Genomic DNA, 21,390 nt, shown 5'->3' on the forward strand with positions numbered 1-21,390 from the left:
ATTATTTTAAGCTTAAAGACTGTTAATGATTATATTTTCGGCAGACAGTATTAAGAATTCAGCTGCAATAGATATCTCTTTGTTTTAATTCTCTAAGGCCGCTGCGGGGTGGGGTTTGTTTTGGACGTGCTCTGTCCTTTTGTATGTCAGAGGACCGGGACATCGTGAAGTGGAATCAAGCCTCATGTGGGGAGGCAAAATGGGGGGGTGGGGGGATAAATGGGGGAGAGAAGGAGAGCAGGCTATATCTAATCTATTCTTCTAATACCTATAACTATAAATATCAATGCAACAATAGGCTAAAATGCAATAACTCATGGGGAATTTTGAAATTAAGATTAAAACTGCCTCACTACCAGTTAAGACTATAAAATGACATTAAAAACTCAGAATCAATGTCTCCATGATGGGACAGTTAACTTTGTGAGCTGGGATGTTAAAGGCCTGAATCATGAATTAAAGAGAAAGAAAGTATGCTCTCACTTAACAGGCTTAAACGCTAAAATAATATTTTTACAGGGGACCCACTTACTAAGCAAGGATCAGTTCAGACTACAAAAAGACTGGACTGGCCAAATGTTCCATTCTAGCTTTATAAAGAAAACTAGAGGGGTGGAAATTCTCATACACAGAACAGTTCCATTTGTAGTATCAGATGTAGTATCGGACCCTGAAGGGAGATTTGCGATGGTCATGGGCAACTTATATAACAGTAAAATGATTTTGATAAATGCTTATGCACCCAATGTCGATGATAAGGAATTCATGCAAAATCTATTTGCATCCATTCCCAATGTGAACACTCATAAAATTATAATGGCTGGGGACTTTAATTGTGTTTTAAATCCACTCTTACACGGTGGCGCAGTGGGTAGCGCTGCTGCCTCGCAGTTGGGAGATCTGGGGACCCGGGTTCGCTTCCCGGGTCCTCCCTGCGTGGAGTTTGCATGTTCTCCCCGTGTCTGCGTGGGTTTCCTCCGGGCGCTCCGGTTTCCTCCCACAGTCCAAAGACATGCAGGTTAGGTGGATTGGTGATTCTAAATTGGCCCTAGTGTGTGCTTGGTGTGTGGGTGTGTTTGTGTGTGTCCTGCGGTGGGTTGGCACCCTGCCCGGGATTGGTTCCGTGCCCTGTGTTGGCTGGGATTGGCTCCAGCAGACCCCCGTGACCCTGTGTTCGGATTCAGCGGGTTGGTAAATGGATGGATGGATGGATCCACTCTTAGATAGGACTCCTGTGACAGGGGGGACGACATCTAACACTGCAAAGACAATTACAGTTTTTAAATGACCACAACTTATCAGACCCCTGCAGGTTTCTTAACCCAAACTCAAGAACATATTCGTTCTACTGACCAGTGCATTATAGCTACTCAAGAATTGATTATTTTTTTATAGATAATAATTTCCTGCCTATGATTAAATCATGCAAATTCGACACAATTGTTATCTCCGACCATGCCCCTCTAGCTAAAATCATTAAGCCCCTCACACTCACCTCGCAGATGGCGCCTTAACCCTCTTCTATTGGCAGACAAGAACTGCACAGAATTTATATCCAAACAAATCAGCTTCTTCCTAGAGACAAACACGCCCACAGAGGTTTCTGCAGGAACACTCTGGGAAACTCTAAAGGCCTTCTTAAGAGGACAGATTATTTCATATCTTTCCTACAGAAATAAATTAGAAACCAAGAAAGTCTCAGAGCTAAGAAGCGAAATTACTAGAATAGATGAAGAACAAGCCAGGCGTCCAAGTGAAGCTCTCCACAGGAAAAGGCAGGCCCTGCATACAGAACTTAACATCTTAACAACTAAAGAAACTGAACAACTTATTTATAAGTCTAGACATCATTACTATGAACACGGAGAAAAAGCTAATAAGCTTTTAGCTCAACAAATTCACAAACAAGAAGTTCGCAATGCAATCCCAGTAATCACCAACACGAATGGAGAAGAAATTATTGACCATAAAAATATAATGCACGCATTTAGAGATTATTATAAATCCTTATATTCTACTGAGCTCAAAGAAGACAACACACAATCTAATGCATTTCTGGGTACATTACAGACACCACAAATAGATGCTTTAAGTGCTGAGGAACTGGACAAACCTCTGACGGTAACAGAATTACTAGATGCTATAACGTCACTTTAAAGCAGGAAATCAGCAGGCCCTGATGGTTACCCCGTAGAATTTTGTAAGAAATTCTCCACTCAGCTAGCTCCCCTCTTATTGGCAACATTTACAGAAGTTAGAGACAACCAAATACTACCTCAAACATTTCGTCAAGCATTAATCACCATCTTTCCTAAACAAAATAAGGACTTGTTACAATGTGCATCATACAGACCAATTTCACTCCTGAATAATGATGTTAAGATACTCTCAAACATTCTAGATAGAAGGATAGTGAAAGTGCTGCCCTCTGTAATATCACAGGATCAAACTGGATTTATTAAAGGCCGACACCTATCTTCCAATCTCCAACACTTGTTTAATGTTATATATTCACCAGCAAAATCAAACACCCCAGAGATATTACTATCATTAGATGCAGAAAAAGCGTTTGATATGATTGAATGGAACTACCTTTTCACTGCATTGGAGAAATTTGGGTTTGGCCCGAATATTTGTGCATGGATCAAACTATTGTATACCAATCCAGAAGCTTCAGTTTGTATTAATAACATTTGCTCAGACTACTTTAAGCTAGAACGTGGTACCAGACAAGGATGTCCCTTGTTGCCACTGCTGTTTGCAATCGCCATTGAACCACTGGTCGGTTCACTGCCGAAATTCTTATCAGGTAAAGGGGATTGTCAGAGAAGGACTGGAACAGAAAATTTCTCTATATGCAGATGATATGGTTTTATATATATCAGTCCCAGAAAACACTGTCCCTGCAGCTTTAACAGCACTAACAGAATTTCAGAAGATATCTGGTCTTAGAATTAATCTGAATAAAAGTATACTCTTTCCAGTGAATTCACAAGCATATAATATTAGATGGGACACCCTACCTTTTACCATAGTAGATCAGTTTAAATACCTAGGGGTAAATAACACAAGTAAACATAAAGCTCTTTATCAACAAAATTTTGCCGTCTGTATGGAAAAAATTAAGCAAGACTTGTATAGATGGTCAGCCCTTCATCTCACTCTAGCCGGAAGAATTAACGTTGTTAAGATGAATATCCTTCCTAAACTTCTTTTTTTATTTCAAAACATTCCAATATATATCAATAAATCATTTCTTAAACAGTTAGATTCAACAATAACCTCATTCATTTGGAACTCAAAACACCCACGTATCCGAAAGAGCGACCCTACAAAGACCTCAGGCAGAAGGTGACATGGCTTTACCTAATTTTCAGTTTTATTACTGGGCAGCAAACATACAAGCCATAAAAACCTGGACACAAATATATGAACATACACAGGCTTGGTCCGCAATAGAAGTAAAATCCTGTAGTACTTCTTTATACTTCCTACTCTGCTCTCCAATAAATGCAAGTTATCGCAAATATACTAATAACCCAATTGTGCTTTACTCACTTAGAATATGGAACCAATTTAGAAAGCATTTTAAGATGGAAAATCTTTTATCTCTGCAAGAGAACCACCTCTTTCAACCCTCGCAAACATATCCAGTTTTTAATATCTGGAAAAGTTTTGGGATTAAAATGCTCAGAGATCTTTATATAGACCTGCCTTTCAGACAGCCTTGGTATCACAATTCCTCCTAACCCATTAACAGCTGTGTTCGGTGTTCTTCCAGACGGACTTGAAGTGGAGAAGGACAAGCAAACAGTGATCGCATTCACTACACTTTTGGCACGCAGACTTATTCTGTTAAATTGGAAGAATCCTAACTCTCCTCTGATAAGTCAGTGGGAAACCGATGTTTTATATTATTTGAAATTGGAAAAAATCAAATTCTCAGTTAGAGGATCTGTACAAAATTTTTTCAAAACCTGGCAGGATCTAATCAATATTATTTTAGAATAAGAGAAATAACTATTACCGTATTTAATTCCCTTCTCCATTTCTTATTTACCTATATATTTATTTCTCCCTTTCTTTTGTTTATTGTTGCCTTATTAAAAAGCCCTAAGCAATTCTCCTTTGGCTAAGCCCTCCTTCTCAGGGGTGGGGTTTGATTTGTCTTCAACTTTGTTTGGTTATAAATTGATCTATTTGTATGAATGATTACAATAAAAATTAAAAAAAAAAAAAAAAAACACAACTGCTACTAGCATACTGTAACAGTGAGTACAGCTTACACCCATGTAATGTGTGGGGGTGGTTGATAATACCTTGTATGTTCTCACCTATGGCACCAAATGCCTCAGTACAGGTTTAGTGTTGATAATCATCCATCATCTTCAAATCAATGGTTCTACTAGAAACTTTGCTTTGCTGCAACCAGCCACAGATGTTAGAGGGTTCTGCTTTCAAGGACAGGGTAACAAATGCATCTCTCTTTTTTTTTTTTTTGTAGTTTTTATTTTCACTGTTTTTTTGTAATCTAAAGTATGCATTCTTGTAACAAGTTTTGCTAACTTGGAAATTTTTTATTGTCTTACAGAAACATTAGAAAAGTTAGAGGCAATATTTTATTTTTTATTTTTTATAAAATATCGACATTGGGGTTCAACATGTGTTGTCTCAAACTTTCCTTTTATATATATATATTTTTGCATTCTAACCTGGAACAAAACCTCACACTGTTCAGTGTGGTGCTGAGGTGTCACCCGTTGCACGGCTGCACTCGGATCTCAATATGGGTGGTTCACCGTGTGGTGGGTGCGGCAACACACTGTAATCAGCGCATGCTCCCAACCAACCTAAACTGGAATCATAATTTCTGTATAGTAAAAGGAGAACTTATGAGAAGAAAAGACTTTCAGTTATTATGTCCCGCAGATAGTCATATATGCCTACATGACAGACGATGACAACATATTTATGTGAAGCTAAAGCATTATATGCATTTTCTCAATACACCATTCATACTATACAGTCATCAAAAGGAACTCATTATGTTATTAAGGTTTTGAGGACATGCTTTGGAAGGGTTCTCTTAATAGTCCAAATTTTCCAGTGTTACATTCATTTTGACAGAGTGCAAAAAAAAAAAAATCCAAGCCATTACAAACACAATAAGGGTTTCTGAGAAACACATGTGTAATTACCATATACAGTGTGTATATATATATATATATATATATATATATATATATACACATTATTTAGAAATACTGTAAAATGTAGCATCTAAGTAAACAAAATTTTGCCAAAAAAATATATAAAAGGCCTTCTTAAAACATTTCTGGTAGAATAAGAAAGCTTTCCTATCTTTTGCTTGAAAGTGTTGAATTGTTGAGTTACAATATTGAGATTGTTTTAATTAAAATGTTAAGTGTATCAATAGTTCATTACTATGTACAACAAAAGTTTGATTATATTTTCACTTGCTTTTGTCATCTCAGAACATCATACTTTGGGTAAAATGATTTCAGCATCGTAAAGATGATGGTGTAAAAAATCCAAGATCTTTTTCCAGGAATCTTCTTGAGCGAAACAATGTTCTTTTGTTGTTCCTCCATATAATAGAACAACTTGTTCAGGAAAGAAAAATAATATAAAAACATATTTATTCTAATAAAACTTAATAGGTATAGAAAAAATAATTGCTACAATTAAACAGACCATATATTATACACATTTTAACTGGGCTATTTTAAGATTACACTGTTTACCCCCATTTTGATCCATGCTTTGTTTACAACATGCTTTACAGAAAATCCTGCAGCATAAGATGAATGGTGAAAATGAATGGCGACAAAAGTAGCAAAAAAACTGCAGTGTCAAAGATTTACATAAAAAATAGAACTCATATCCCCATAGCCCTAAACTGGATAGGCCATTTAGACAATAGATTATTGTATGCAGAATTTTCTTACTATTTAAGGTATTATTTTCTTAAAACACTATTAGATCACTATTAGATCCATCAGATAATGGATACTGCTGCAGATACGCCTGTCTGCTATTTGCTTGCTTTGATGAGCCAAACATCTGCTGCACCTCAGGGTTGTGAAGTGTTAAGTCACTGGTCTAATTCTAGCAGGAACCTGACGTGAGGTGGGGCAGCACAAAGCTATTACATTCAGAATGCGTCAAACAGGTGTCATTTCATCTAAGAATGGGTATAATGGATGTTCTTGGTTTTGGGATCACTCCTACTAACAACAATCTACCTCAAAAGGTGTTGATCTACCTTATTTCAATTAATACTTAATTTTTTATTTCAATTCATTATTAACTCAAGTAGTGGTTATGAAATTTTGGAAGGATGGATTATTTTTGCCAGTATAGTTGTGCATTTAGTGTAGGAAGAGATTGGAAGGATTGGAGGATGTTTCATTACCCAGATGGAAGGCTATTGCAATGAAGCACATGGATAGGGTGGCAGGATGGAAAAATAACTTAGTGCCTGACCAGTATCATTTAGCAGACAGACTGAGAAAACATGAGGATCGGGAGTTGTTCCATTCTCCATATAATAGGTGGCAGTGGTCCTCATATGGTAACCCAGTCTGGACATCTGCAGGGATGCCATGGAGTTGGAGTCCAGAGATGTAGCCCTGTTGGAGTCCCTGGGTATTGTTAGAAGGTGCTGTCGGTGGAGGACCTCCCTACTTTATCTGCGGCCTGGAAGTGCTTCCTCAAGGACACAGCATAGCACCAGAAGCACTCCCACGTCTGAATAAAATTAGTCTGCTGACTCACTTTATAAGTCAGAGTAGAAAGGCAACAGGGAAAACTCAGGGGAGGGCATAAGGAGAAAATATTGTTTGGTTAATGTTTGATTTATTGTACTTATTGTGGATGATTATTGGAAAGGTGACTGAAGAAGTGTTATGTGTGAATAAAAATCCTTCATTTTATTGTAATAAAGTGTGGTATATTGCCGTGTCTCGGGTTTGGGGCTCACTGGTGCTTTTTTGTGGTCACAATAGATTAGTCCCTATAATTCAATATTTGTGTCAAAAGACCAATGAACTCTAACCTTTATCCCTAAAATGGAAGACTTTGAATATGAATGACTGGAGCATGTTGAAATTTAAATTATTATTTATATTAAGCTGGTAGCAGACCTTTTATGGTTACATAAGCCACATGCTTTCTCACAATATCAGTGATTTTAAAAGAGTACATATTCTTTGTATGTTACTCTTTACTTCTTTCAGCCTGTGATTTAATAGCTATACAAGGCTTTAATTTTGTAGGTTTAACATAGCAGCACAGAGATTAAAGCCAAGCCTCCTGAAAACAAATATATGGAAAAACTAAAGGACATTAAAAGACCAGGGGCCTCATGTATAACGCTGTGCGTAGAACTCACACATAACATGGCGTAAGCACAAAAGCGGAAATGTTCGTACGCACAAAAAAATCCAGATGCGTAAATCTGTGAGAACACCAACTTCCATGTTCTTCTGCTACATAAATCCCGGTGAGCGTGAAAAGTAACTCACGTGCACGCACCTGCTGTCCCATCCCAACTCCTCCCAGAATAATGCCTCTTTGAATATGCAAATCAATATAAATAGTCCTTAAGCTCAGCCTTCTGTGAAAAGGCAATGGCAAAAGCATGGGGGGAAATAGAAGAATTTCAGCGAATACCGAGTGGAGGCAAGGAAAAACGTACTATTTGTTGGTTTAAATAGTGGTATAAACAACAAAAGGAAGCTGATCGAGTGACATAGCATGTCTGAGAAACTTGAAAGCTCAAGTTCACAAAGTCGCACAGTGCCCGAAATAAAAAAGAAGTCACATATCAAAGTCGCCGAAAAAAGGCAAATCGTAGCACATCGTCTGAGTGTCATATGAAAGCTTATTAGGGTACAGAGAAAAAAAAGGCGCACAATGGAAAAAAAGCATGAAATGTCAACTTTAATCTCGAAATTTCCACTTTAATCACATAGTTTATTTTGTCATTAAAGTAGAACATCGTAAACTTTATCATAAAATCGTTTAATGTACTAGTTTCTGAAATCCCATCGTAACTAAAGTAGCACGTTAAATGTTTTGTTTTGTATTTGATCTTCTATGTGCTCTATGTGTGTGAATTACTACGTGCTTCCGGGCTTTCTCTTCCTCCAACAGGACACAGAATCCATTGCATTCGTAATATTACAGCTCTCTTAATAATTAAAATACTGAGATGTATATGTGATATCATTTTCATGATGATAGGAGTTAAAGCATGTTATTAAACATGGGAACACGGTGGCGCAGTGATTGTTCATGTCTCATGCAAGATGTTTGCTGCACCATGTGCGACCTTCGATGAAATACTTTATTGTAGCAGTACTGTCTCTTTCAAACGTACTAACCCCCAATTCCTGTCCTTACTTTTCTTTCTCCAAATACCCAATCGCCACACAATCAGCTTTGTAATAGACGTTAAGCCATCTGTAAGCTTAGAACGGCAATTCTTCAAAACTTTTAAGGAACATTGAAATATCTTCGTAGTACATGTTTAATTATTCTATTCATCTATCCTTCCAGTGTCACACCAGCACCTGTAAGAATACAGCGCGAGGCAGGAACAATCTGTGAACTGAGCGCCAGCTCCATGTATTAGCGCTGCGGCACCGTGTCCTCACATGTTTAAATATTAACAATATAGATTATTTAAATGAAGTTAAAGTTTTATCTGTATAATATAATAAACATATTTTGCTGCATTTCATCTTAAAAATGATATCGTCATCATATGTAAATACGCGCTTTATAAAGTGGCTCAGGGTGTGCAATATTATAACTGTATCACAAGTTTACAGTGAGGAAATTGTACTTATAAGTACATACAATTCTACAAGGAGCACTTGATGGACTGATTGAGTGCGTTTATAGTTCTTGGGATGAAACTGTTTCTGAACCACGATGTCAGTACAGGAAAGGCCCTGAAGCGTTTGCCGTATGAGAGCAGTGCAATAGACAGCATGGCTGAGGCAGCATGTGCTTGATGCTGTATACCGATAATTCTCTTTCCAATCAGCTGCTGTAGATCTGTGATTCCCCACTCAGATATAGTGATATAAATACTCCCGAGTGGTGCAGTGAGAGTAATATGGAAAAAGATGATCCGCTGTGGCAACCCCTAATGGGAGCAGCTGAAAGAAGAAAAAGAAGGTGCAGTGAGAGTAACAACGCTAAAGCAGCTATGGTATTTGGAATACTTTGGCTATTCCGTGAACCATTATATTGTTACAGGTTAATTACAATCAGATGCCTTAAACTAATAAACAATATGCAGTTACTTTCAGTGTATATGATAAAGCCACGTCAGGGATGTGGATCTAAAAAAGAAAGAGTAACCACACAGGAACAGTAGTACTGCTTTGACGCTGGGTGCCACCAGTTTGCAAAACTGAGCGGAGAACTTGCATACGCCAGGGTATTAGCTACCATGAAAATGTGTGTGGCTTTACGCCAAGTTTATGTTTTATACATCGCGATTTGAGCGTGGAAACGTTCGTACGAAACATTTTTGTGCATATGCACCATTTATACATGAGGCCCCAGAACTTCAAAGGTAGTAGGAGAAATGTGAAAAATGGTATGGTCTCACATTTAGTACTTTCTTCTTGACAATTACTGTACATACTATACTGTATATACATATGCTTGGTAATAATGCAGAAAAAATGTCAAATTGTTAAGTGTAATACTCAAATTATGGACACTCAGTGTAGCATGTAGTACAGTATATCACATCAAAATCATTCAAACATTTTTTTTTCACTACAGGTTTGTGGGTGCACTGTATGTAAGAGGAAAACGATACTGAATAGGAGTCAAATAAGGCAGCACCTTTATGCCCAAAACCACACACCCAAAACCAAGACACTTTAGAATACCATCAGCATGTTGTTAGGTAAACATGGAGAGATTAAGCAAATTACATACAGACAGTGATTATGCAAGGGTATGAACACTCGTAATCACTGTATCCATCTATATAAAAACAGGCATTACATATAGTAAAATCATTTACTGTAGTTAAAATCTGCAAAGTGTCAAAAAAGTTAAAAGTTAAAAGTTAAAAAGTAAAATGTGTCTTGAGTACTACCTTCAAAGTTTGAAGGGGAAATCATCATAAAAGGAGAAGGAAAAAAATAATATCAGCCATTGCCAGGATCAAAACAAATCAGCATCCTTAAAGACAGTTTCAATTATTTTTCTAGTTTTCTAGCTTACTAGATGATTATGAAATTTGGACATTTATATACACTATACATGATGCAAAGTTTGATTAAGATAATTCTAATTGCAATCAATTGCAATGGCGTGTTTCACATTAAATGCATACATTTACTATGAGTTATTCCTGGTTATGAATTTTCATTTAAAAACTGTAACATGCTGCTTTGCATTACATATCTTTGCCTTACCTCTTTGGTTTTTTAATGAATCAATAAAATTGCTAGAACGAATGTGGGGGCTATAAGGAGGATCAATGAGATGTCCTGCCATAGGATAGACAAGTTTAGTCAAAAGATGTTCATTTCCTGCTGCCTTCATCATGTTCTCAATCTAAAAAAATAAAATAAAATAAACTACTGAAAACACATTCAAAGCATAATACAGAGAATGAACTCAAATTGTAGTCACTTCAAATATTCTCAGAACGCCAGATATTTAAGTTGAAAATTGGGTTATTTGTTGCAAGTACTTAACTTTTTTTTAAAATAACATACACAAAAGGATTAACAATAAAGTTTCAGACCTCCAACTGTTGTAAATATCTCTACAGTTGTGCTTGAAAGTTTGTGAACCCTTTAGAATTTTCTATATTTCTGCATAAATATGACCTAAAATATCATCAGATTTTCACTCAAGTCCTAAAAGTAGATAAAGAGAAACCAGTTAAACAAATGAGACAAAAATATTATACTTGGTCATTTATCTATTGAGGAAAATGATCAAATATTACATATTTGTGAGTGGCAATTTGTGAACCCTTTAGAATTTTCTATATTTCTGCATAAATATGACCTAAAACATCATCAGATTTTCACTCAAGTCCTAAAAGTAGATAAAGAGAAACCAGTTAAACAAATGAGACAAAAATATTATACTTGGTCATTTATTTATTGAGGAAAATGATCAGATATTTCATATTTGTGAGTGGCAAAAGTATGTGAACCTCTAGGATTACCAGTTAGTTTGAAGGTGAAATTAGAGTCAGGTGTTTTTAATCAATGGGATGACAATCAGGTGTGAGTGGGCACCCTGTGTTATTTAAAGAACAGGGATCTATTAAAGTCTGTTCTTCACAACACATGTTTGTGGAAGTGTATCATGGCACAAACAAAGATTTCTGAGGACCTCAGAAAAAGAGTTGTTGATGCTCATCAGGCTGGAAAAGGTTACAAAACCATCTCTAAAGAGTTTGGACTACACCAATCCACAGTCAGACAGATTGTGTACAAATGGAGGAAATTCAAGACCATTGTTACCCTCCCCAGGAGTGGTCGACCAACAAAGATCACTCCAAGAGCAAGGCGTGTAATAGTCAGTGAGGTCACAAAGGACCCCAAGGTAACTTCTAAGCAACTGAAGGCCTCTCTCACATTGGCTAATGTTCATATGTTCATGAGTCCACCATCAGGAGAACACTGAACAACAATGGTGTGCAGGGCAGGGTTGCAAGGAGAAAGCCACTGCTCTCCAAAAAAATCTTTGCTGCTCATCTGCAGTTTGCTAAAGATCACCTGGTCAAACCAGAAGGCTATTGGAAGAATGTTTTGTGGACGGGTGAGACCAAAATAGAACTTTTTGGTTTAAATGAAAAGCGTTATGCTTAGAGAAAAGAAAACACTGCATTCCAGCATAAGAACCTTATTCCATCTGTGAAACATGGTGGTGGTAGGACGGCTTGCCTTCATTGATGGAACAATGAATTCTGAATTATATCAGAGAATTCTAAAGGAAAATGTCAGGACATCTATCCATGAACTGAATCTCAAGAGAAGGTAGGTCATACAGCAAGACAACGACCCTAAGCACACAAGTCGTTCTACCAAAGAATAGTTAAAGAAGAATAAAGTTAATGTTTTGGAATGGCCAAGTCAAAGTCCTGACCTTAATCCAATCGAAACGTTGTGGAAGGACCTGAAGCGAGCAGTTAATGTGAGGAAACTCACCAACATCCCAGAGTTGAAGCTGTTCTGTACGGAGTAATGGGCTAAAATTCCTCCAAGCCGGTGTGCAGGACTCATCAACAGTTACCAGAAACATTTAGTTGCAGTTATTGCTGCAAAGGGGTTTCACACCAGATACTGAAAGCAAATGTTCACATACTTTTACCACTCACAAATATGTAATATTTGATCATTTTCCTTAATAAATAAATGACCAAGTAAAATATTTTTGTCTCATTTGTTTAACTGGTTTCTCTTTACCTACTTTTAGGACTTGAGTGAAAATCTGATGATATTTTAGGTCACATTTATGCAGAAATATAGAAAATTCTAAAGGGTTCACAAACTTTCAACCTCTGAGCAAACAAATGCTAAACGTACAAAGAAAGAGTAGGAAAACTAGGAATGCTCAAGTCAAGTGTATTCACTGCACGATAAATCGTGCAGTCCGCCGTGACTCGTATTATATAATTTTATAAATAAATAAAAAAAAATCACTTTATATTGAACAATAACAAAGCAGATCAAAAATATGTGCACTTCAAAGCAGCCAAGCCTCAGTTTAATAAAACATGTCCGAGGTATGATAAAACAAATATGGAAGTATTTAGGCTCTCTTAAAGAAAGCTCAGCAATGACTTTGAATATTTTGCCAACCTTAATTTCACACATATTGGTATCAGGCCTGAGTTGCCTCGAAAGCTTGCATATTGTAATCTTTTTATTTAGCCGATAAAAGGTGTCATTTTGCTTGACTTCTCACTACATTCATAATGGCTAACACAGTACAACACCCTAGTACTACACATATATTGGTGTAACACTGAGAACTCATTTGTCTAAATCAGTGGTTCCCAAACTCGATCCTGGGGACCCACTGTGGCTGCAGGTTTTTGTTCCAACCAAATTCCATTTTTCGTTGCATTCTTAGCCTAATTAAGTGAGTCATTATTTCCCAGTTGCTGTGTTTTGGAGTCAATGTAGAAATTACAAATTAAGTTTGGTAGATTTTTATTAAAATGTAGTAAGCAGTTATTTGGGGAATATGTTGGGTTTTTTTTTAAATCGTTAACAGTATTTTCAACCTAATTTTCATTCTGCTTTTCCAGTTGTTTTGGTTATTTAATTGATTTTTTACTAATTAGCAGGTCTGACACTGAAGTCGTTGCTGCAAACTACAATAGGAAAACAACAAAAGAGTTTTAAGTATTTATATCTTTAGGAAAAAACAGAAATATTTCTAAATGTCTTATAAATGTAAAAAACACACTATTGTGTTTTTTCTGAGGCAGAAATTGTGAATCTGGTTGGACAAAAACCCTAACCCCATGATCGAGTTTGGGAACCACTGGTCTAAATGGTTAACAAAATATGCAGGCAAATTTAGCCTTTAGAAAGCAAACTATTAGAAAGACTGGCCTTGGAGGTTACCATTGTAAAAACAGATTTGATACTCATTTATTATGTTTGAAATCACAAGATGCAAGTCAATATACTGGCACATTCTCTGCCTCGAAGTAGACATATTTTGTAAGCTTAACAGTTTTCATTTAAAAGAAAACTGCAGGGAAATGTAGTTAATGACTTGATATTTCCCAATAATTTTAGAACTGCCAATGTCAATAAAAATAAGTAGGCAAATAAACTAATCAACTTCATATAATCATCTTTCTTTTTATATAACAATTTTAAAAAGATGCTAACATCTTCAGCTGATTCAGCAGCAGCCATGTTTTGATCATCACTACCAGCAATTAACAAAAAAGGACACTTCAGGTTTCTCACCTGGAAAAAAAGAAGAAATAATTACCAAAGCTGGTAATCCACTAAAACATGACATATTTAATAATTCTTTAGAATGATACACAATTACAAAGTAATTAATTGTTTAATTCCAAGTACAACATTACATTTATCAACAAAAGATGTAATCTTCATTTGCACTCTCATTTGGACTCTGGCATCACTTTTCTATATGTACTGTAGTCATAGGGGCTACTCTGCCATTTTGGACTCTTTTACTCACAAGGTCTGTTAAGTGCTTTAAATAAGCTGTAACTGTTCTAGGGTGCAGTTGTGCAGCCTTTGTCTTTGAATAAATGCCCAAAGATGATCATATATGTGCCATAGACTTATCTTAACCTTTCATATATTCCATAAATTACATTTTTGTGTTCTTACCTAGTATATTTTAATGAAGCATTGTGTAATCATGGTACGTTTTAAAACTGAACACAGGATTCTTGACCAATGAAGGAAGGTGGAGAGGCGCATATTTAATTCAAAAGCACTGTATTATGGGAATGGGCCTTTCCTGTTGTTGTTGTATGCTGGGATTCCTGAAAGTATTAATATTTTTGCAAACAATGCATGCATTGTAAGCATACGAATGGATAATTTTCATATGGATTATGTGACATAGTTCCATGAGATTTTTTTGCAGTGTGCAGTGCAGTTATCCAGCATTGTTTACTATTCTCATCTATTATATCATAAACTTTATTCTCTCATTCTGCATCAAAACACAAGATTAAACATTTTTCTTGGCCATCACTACATACTTCATGGTGTGAGTAATATATAAAAAATGATCATTTGTGGTGAAGTATTCCTTTAAGACCACCACAAACTGAAGGGCTTTGGCCTGTTCAAAGGGATTGATGTACAATGTGAGCAATGAATGGTTACTCTTAACCTCAAATACTTTGAAAATTGACCCAGAAACTGAATGAAAAGAACAAGATAATGTTCTCACTTTACAGATGATATTCAATATTTTTGGGTGACTGCTAAAAAAAATTATAGACAGCCTGTGGGGGAAATGATGTCAATTTACCTGTGTAAAAGCTGCACGGTTGTGTTTGACACAAAGATGACATGAAAGTTGTTGCTTTAGACTTACTGTACATAAAACCATTTCATTGCAAAATAGAAAGGGTAATGGAGGATGGGTTTGGGACAAAATGATTATTGGAAGAGATTACTTTAATTAACACTATCTTTATTGATAAGAACTTAGGTGAGAGCTCATGTGATCTTACAAGGCCATTTTGATTGTATGATATGACTTCCTAAACAGATATTCAAGCCTGCACATATTTGATTTTTATCCACAGTTAAGGGTTCTTAAAAGTGAGCTAGTCTTCCCTGAAAGAGTGAAGAGATTATATTCCAATTCAAAACATATATGGGTCTACATACAATATATGAGAAATAATAAATCTTATGATATAGCCATATGTTCAGATGAACCAAAGTCATTCATTCAAACACTGAATTAGGTTCAATATATGATAACTGGAATGAGTTTGGACCTTTCTTTACCTTTGCCTATGATGGCACCACTTTAGCACACTGGGTTTTCACTATTGATACTGAAGTACTCAGAAACAACCAAATTAAGCATTTAAAAATGTAAAGATGTAAGAAGCTCATTGGATTCAGGAATAAGCAGTGCATTCAGTCTACATGGGTAAAATAAGGAGAGACTGACATGTGGGCCAAAGCTATAGGGTGGTGCTTAGAGCACGAACTTTCTTTGACGTTAGAAATGCATGTATGACAGATTAATGTTAAGAAATTCATAGCTACAAATTAAACAGAATAGTTCTCCAAGGTTTGAGATGACCACCATGTATTGTATCATATATGCATTAATTACAGATGTAACAGGTCTATGTTACCATGGACACTGGATTCACACATATTGCATTACAGGACATTTTTATTGAATGTAGTATACTGAGCAAAAGTTTCAATTAGCTGTGTGTCTTTCGTTTATCTAGCTGTTATAGTAATGACATGACTTAAATCAGAAACACAAATCAATAAATGATTTGGCTTACTTTAACTTTCTCACTTTCATCAGTAGGTATTGGAAGACACAGACCACGCCAGATAACATGATTACTTTCATCATACTTTACTTTTCCAGGATGTCTGCAAATACATCATGATAAGTAAAAGTCAAGGTACAGTTTTATAACTTTTACCTACAAAAAAGATAAGCTCTCTTGCCCTATGATTACACATTATTTTAAATAAATATGTAAGCATTTGAAAATAATATTTTTTTAACATAATAACATGGAAAGTATTTTTGGAGCGGTATAATGTGGAAGAATAATTTTAGGGTACCATAGCATTCATCTTAGAGAAATAGCATAAAGAGTTAATAAATGTGAGAAACCTTTGCTGTTGTATCAGGAAACCAGATAAAGGTCAATTGAACAATAAAATGTACTGATAGATGACTAAGAAATCAGCAGATGTCCTATAAAACAACCAGAATGGACAGTTGTTATATGCACAGAAATGTCAAGGATGGTGGCCCAACTCAAAGGTATAAGAAGAACCAGAATATAATATAACAGACTTTTATTTTATATAAGTCAGTTGGGTATAAACCAACAAACCAACCAGAGTAAAATGTATGCTTTGATTGACACTGTATGTAAATTCAATAGTTTATAAAATGTACCTCTATTCTTTGTTTCTCTGATCATTCTCATCATGCTGTAACAGACTGCTTTTGAAGAATGCTCCCTCTAAGGCATTTTGCCGAGGAGTGATTTAAAAATACAATGAACAGTTTTTCTCCTGCCTGATTACTGATTTGTTTTGTATTTTTGAGGAGGATAAGTTTCTTTCTTTAATTATGATGTTGATTTCTGCCACTATAATAAGTGACGTGTATCATTGGCTAGTGACATGTATCAGTGTTAATCATAAACCTAGATGCAAAACGGACATTGAAACAGATAAATGCACTGAAGAACTGACTACAGAAAAAACTTGACAAAAATGCTGGCACTCCTTGTGTAGTCAGAAGATAAAGACTGTAGCTTGTGGTGCATGGCCGGGCCCCATGCCTGGCTGGGATGCCTCTTTGGCACTGAATCCGGGGGAACAGCCATGGGCTGCACACTATGTCTCCCTGGTATGCTTGGTGGCAGCCCCGCTGGGTTGCATACAGGCCACAATCGTGCAACACCGGAACTCAGCCCTGTTGGGCTCCGTGGCCACCGCCAGGGGGAGCTGTACAGCTTCCTGAGCCCATGTAGGCTGTGATGCAGCCACACCCGGAAGTGCAGTCTGAATTAGGTCAATCATCACCTGGAGCACTTCCGGGTGGGCTGTAAGAGGAGCCAACAGCCAATACTGGAGACGCCAGAGTCGGAAGGAGGAGGACAAAGCTGCCTGGGAGGAGTGGATGAAGAAGAGTGTGTTTTGGTGTTTTCTTTTTGTGTGTTTTGGGTACTGTGTAGTTCCTGTGTGACATGGGGAAGACGTGACTCACGGGTGAAGAAAATCTTTTTTTTTTTTAATTTTCATGTGCCTCTGGTGTCAGTCTGTGTCGGGTTGGCGCTGATATAGCGCCTTTGTTCCACAAGTTATAAGAATAAGTAATGTTTTGTTAATTTTATTTTGACTGTAACTCTTCAAAGTGAAGAAGTAAAAGCACCCTCATTGCACATTATTGTCAGTTGCTATTTGATCTAGACAGTCATCAGTGTTTACCTCTCTGCAGTTCAAAATTACTCTGAGGAAAACCTTTTGCCCTTTGGCAAAAACGCTAAGTGTTTAACATCCAGCCATGGACTAATGAGTATGCCTACATTTGCCTGTGGACTCTGTTGTGAAGCAACACCTGAGTAGAAGAGAAGCCACACCAGAAACAGTGCCGTTGCTGGGTAAACAAGTAACTCCGACCATATGTAGCCAATATTTTTTAAATTCCAGCGCAAGGCTGAGCTCCTTCCCACCACAGAAGTAACATTCTGCAAATCCAAAGCATTTATACTTATATAAAAAACTTAGATTTTTATCATTGATCTGAACATCTCTGTACTGCACCAACACCCAAAAGGCTCACATTTTAACCAGAAGTGATGGAATATTTTCTGATAAACCTTCAGGAACTCTTTTCTGATTCACTGCAAAAGAAGATGGTTATTAAATCAGAAATAAATACCCCATTTGAATAAATACCACAAACGTTTCTTTTTTTAAATGCTCTTTACTTTTTCTTTTATGAAGTAGAAGATAATTAGCAATGAGTTTAGCTTAACAACCAATCAGCGAAATTGATATCTCACCTCTATATTTTTTCATCATTTAGTAGCTGCTTGAAATGTTTTGAAGAATCTAGGTGTTCTAAATCTTTGCTGTCCACCCATCCATCCATTTTCCAACCTGCTGAATCTGAACACAGGGTCACGGGGGTCTGCTGGAGCCAATCCCAGCCAACACAGGGCACAAGGCAGGAACCAATCCCGGGCAGGGTGCCAACCCACCGCAGGACACACACAAACACCAAGCACACACTAGGGCCAATTTAGAATCGCCAAGTCACCTAACCTGCATGTCTTTGGACTGTGGGAGGAAACTGGAGCACCCAGAGGAAACCCATGCAGACACGGGAAGAACATGCAAACTCCACACAGGGAGGACCCGGGAAGCGAACCCAGGTCCCCCAACTGCGAGGCAGCAGCGCTACCCACTGCGCTACTGTGTTGCCCTCTTTGCTGTCCATTTTGTTAATTATTTAAGAAAAGTCAAAGCCAAAAGGAATTTATGGCACATCAGAATGTTAGCAGCTACATGGAAATAGAACATCAAATTTGATAAAATGTTCCATAAATGAAAATAATTCATTTTCAGTTAAAAAATCAATTAACATCAAAACCCTGCAGCCTCCAGGGTCCTCCAGGACCTAAATGGCAGATTGGAAATATAATTATAATAAAATGATGTTTTCATTTACAAAAGTAGATAAGAACACATATAGGCCATTTATCACACTTAGTGTGTCGATCCCTAGACATCTCATTTTTTCTGAAATGTTTACAAATTATGATCGAAAGTCACCAAACAACTACTGTCTACTATACTATACTACTTCATTCCTTGCATCTGTCGTTCTCTCTATGAATAGAGACTTTTTAATGTTTGTGTAAAGGTTTCCCCTAACTAACTTCTATCAACGTTATGGCATTCTAGTTACAGACCCAAAGTAACTACTAGCATCCATCCTACTGATTAATTTCATAATTGTTAGCACTTGTATTGTGCCACCTCTTCATCTCTGTTTGCTTAATCCAGAAAGGTTCAGTTTCTTAAATTAAGTGTGGTAGCTCCTCTCTCCAGCGCAGTTACACCTTTTTATAATATTAAACTGTACATGAGTTCTCAAAGGTGTATTGAGTAGTTAAGGACTTGAAGTATTATTCAGTAATTTGAAAAACTGAGAATAAGAAGATTTTAAGAAAACAAAATAGTAGTTTTCAGGTTTTTTATTTTATACATTATAAATACATTATACCTCAGATAAATATTATGTATCATTTTAAAACAATTTGGCGTCAATCAAAACTTTGATTAAACTCACCTGAAAAATCCCACAATTGCATCATCAATGGTATTCTTGACTTGTATAATGTGACATCCACTAACACACACCAAACATCTAGGCTTAAAACAAAAAGATCCGCTGGTTCACTTTTCTAATAAAAAGTGTATAGTACACCGCTTAGACCGTATTTGTATGCAATCTTGCCCCAAACACATCTTACGGTAAGGTCATCAAACAATTAACTCTTTGAGCATAATTTCTCAAGTGAGGAACAATGAGGACTTGAAGTCTGTTCCAGCTAAATGAAAACAGATGGCAGTTACAGTATATGGGTGTATGCGCATAGTTACAGGGTAATGACAAAGTAAGTAATACATAATGCTTGAGTTCAAAAAAGAAAAACAAAAAAAGTAATAGCAAAAACAGTAAGAAAAACCTCTTAAACAGTCCTTTATTAACTCGAGTTCTATTCATCACTTAATAAACAGTTCACTACATTTAAGTTTACTAATGTGCGCTTACATACAGCAGTACTATTCATTTTGTTTCTTCATGCAAAATGCTACATAAACTTTATCTGTAATATACATGTAAAAAAACAATGTTGTAAATAAGCTTTTTAAAATAGCAAACTGACAAATATTTACAGTCATTACTTTGTACTGTGCCTTTTTTAACCTTATTTAACCCTGTAATGCAATATGCACATTTTGTTTCTTTAGGCTATTATTACCGGCAACTCATTAATTCTCAGGCATTAATCAGGTAGTGTGGTGTAGTGGTAAAAGTTTTGGACATCAAACCCTGTGGTTGTGGGTTCAAATCCCACTACTGACACTGTGTGACCATGAGCGGGTCACTTGACCTGCCTGTGCTCCAGTTGGAAAACAAAAAAGAAATGTAACCAGTTAGTCAACTTAGATAAAGGCATCAGCCAAATATGTAAATGTAATCTATTCCAAGCAAACACACAGAAATCAAGATACAAAACCACTTTGTCTCAAATTAAAATTTGTAAACGTAACACCTAGTAAAAATTAGTTTGCACATAAATGCTAACAGATTTTGTGATGTGGTGTCTGGTTGAGAGTAGGTTGTCAATAGTAAGGGCACCACCACCAGGGCAGGGCACAGGACAGGGTTTAGACCAAGAGGATGACATTGGCTACAGTATACAGCAGATCCTTCACATGCAGGGGAGCTACTTTGGAGACTTGGCTCTTTAGGGGGGAAATGAAATCACAAAAGTACAATCTATGCCATTACACTACCATAGTCATAATGATACAATGCAAGTTATTTAAGACAAGCAAAACACATTTTTATTTAAAGAGAATTCAGATGTAAACTAAGTACATTTTTTCACATATTAAATATACAATGGTACTTTACTCACATTGATTGAGTTTTCATTTGCTACAAGTGCAACAGCTACTGATGCTCCAAAAGAGAATCCAAAAATACTTATTCGGTCACTGCATATCCTAGGATGGCTCTGAAGGAATTCAAATGCTGCCTTATTTAAAATACAAAAGAAATGCGGTGAAGTTTCATCATGCATTTAAAATAGATACTTATTTTAAATAACTACAAACAATACAATTTAAACCCAATAGTTCAGCACAGGTTTATCTTTCTTATTTTTAGCAAAATGCACCTGGTGGGAAAAATATTTTGTAGTTTCATATTTTTTCATGTGACGACACATACAGTATATTTATGGTGTATGGGAAAATGTCTATTCATTTTATTTTCATAACCTGTTTAGTCAAGTTTAACAGTGCATGCGCTACTAGTTGAGCCAATTTTATT

The 21,390-nt window shown here is 36.4% G+C and overlaps 1 protein-coding gene across 3 annotated transcripts in view; it reads right to left on the bottom strand.

Moving 5' to 3' along the window:
• Positions 1 to 5,299: 5,299 nt before the first annotated feature.
• Positions 5,300 to 21,390, bottom strand: part of LOC114659473 (acyl-coenzyme A thioesterase 1-like) — a 56,191-nt gene continuing 40,100 nt past the window's right edge. For all 3 annotated transcript variants that reach the window (XM_028811987.2, XM_051923850.1, XM_051923839.1), the window contains exons 6-11: positions 20,975 to 21,094; positions 19,615 to 19,697; positions 16,070 to 16,163; positions 13,929 to 14,009; positions 10,473 to 10,614; positions 5,300 to 5,624 (exon numbers count right to left, since the gene is read on the bottom strand). In XM_028811987.2, the coding sequence (XP_028667820.2) occupies positions 5,500 to 5,624; positions 10,473 to 10,614; positions 13,929 to 14,009; positions 16,070 to 16,163; positions 19,615 to 19,697; positions 20,975 to 21,094 (645 nt within the window). In that variant the 3' untranslated portion in view covers positions 5,300 to 5,499. The remainder of the gene's footprint in view (positions 5,625 to 10,472; positions 10,615 to 13,928; positions 14,010 to 16,069; positions 16,164 to 19,614; positions 19,698 to 20,974; positions 21,095 to 21,390) is intronic.

Source organism: Erpetoichthys calabaricus, chromosome 1, assembly GCF_900747795.2.
Source record: "Erpetoichthys calabaricus chromosome 1, fErpCal1.3, whole genome shotgun sequence".
NCBI lineage: Eukaryota > Metazoa > Chordata > Cladistia > Polypteriformes > Polypteridae > Erpetoichthys > Erpetoichthys calabaricus.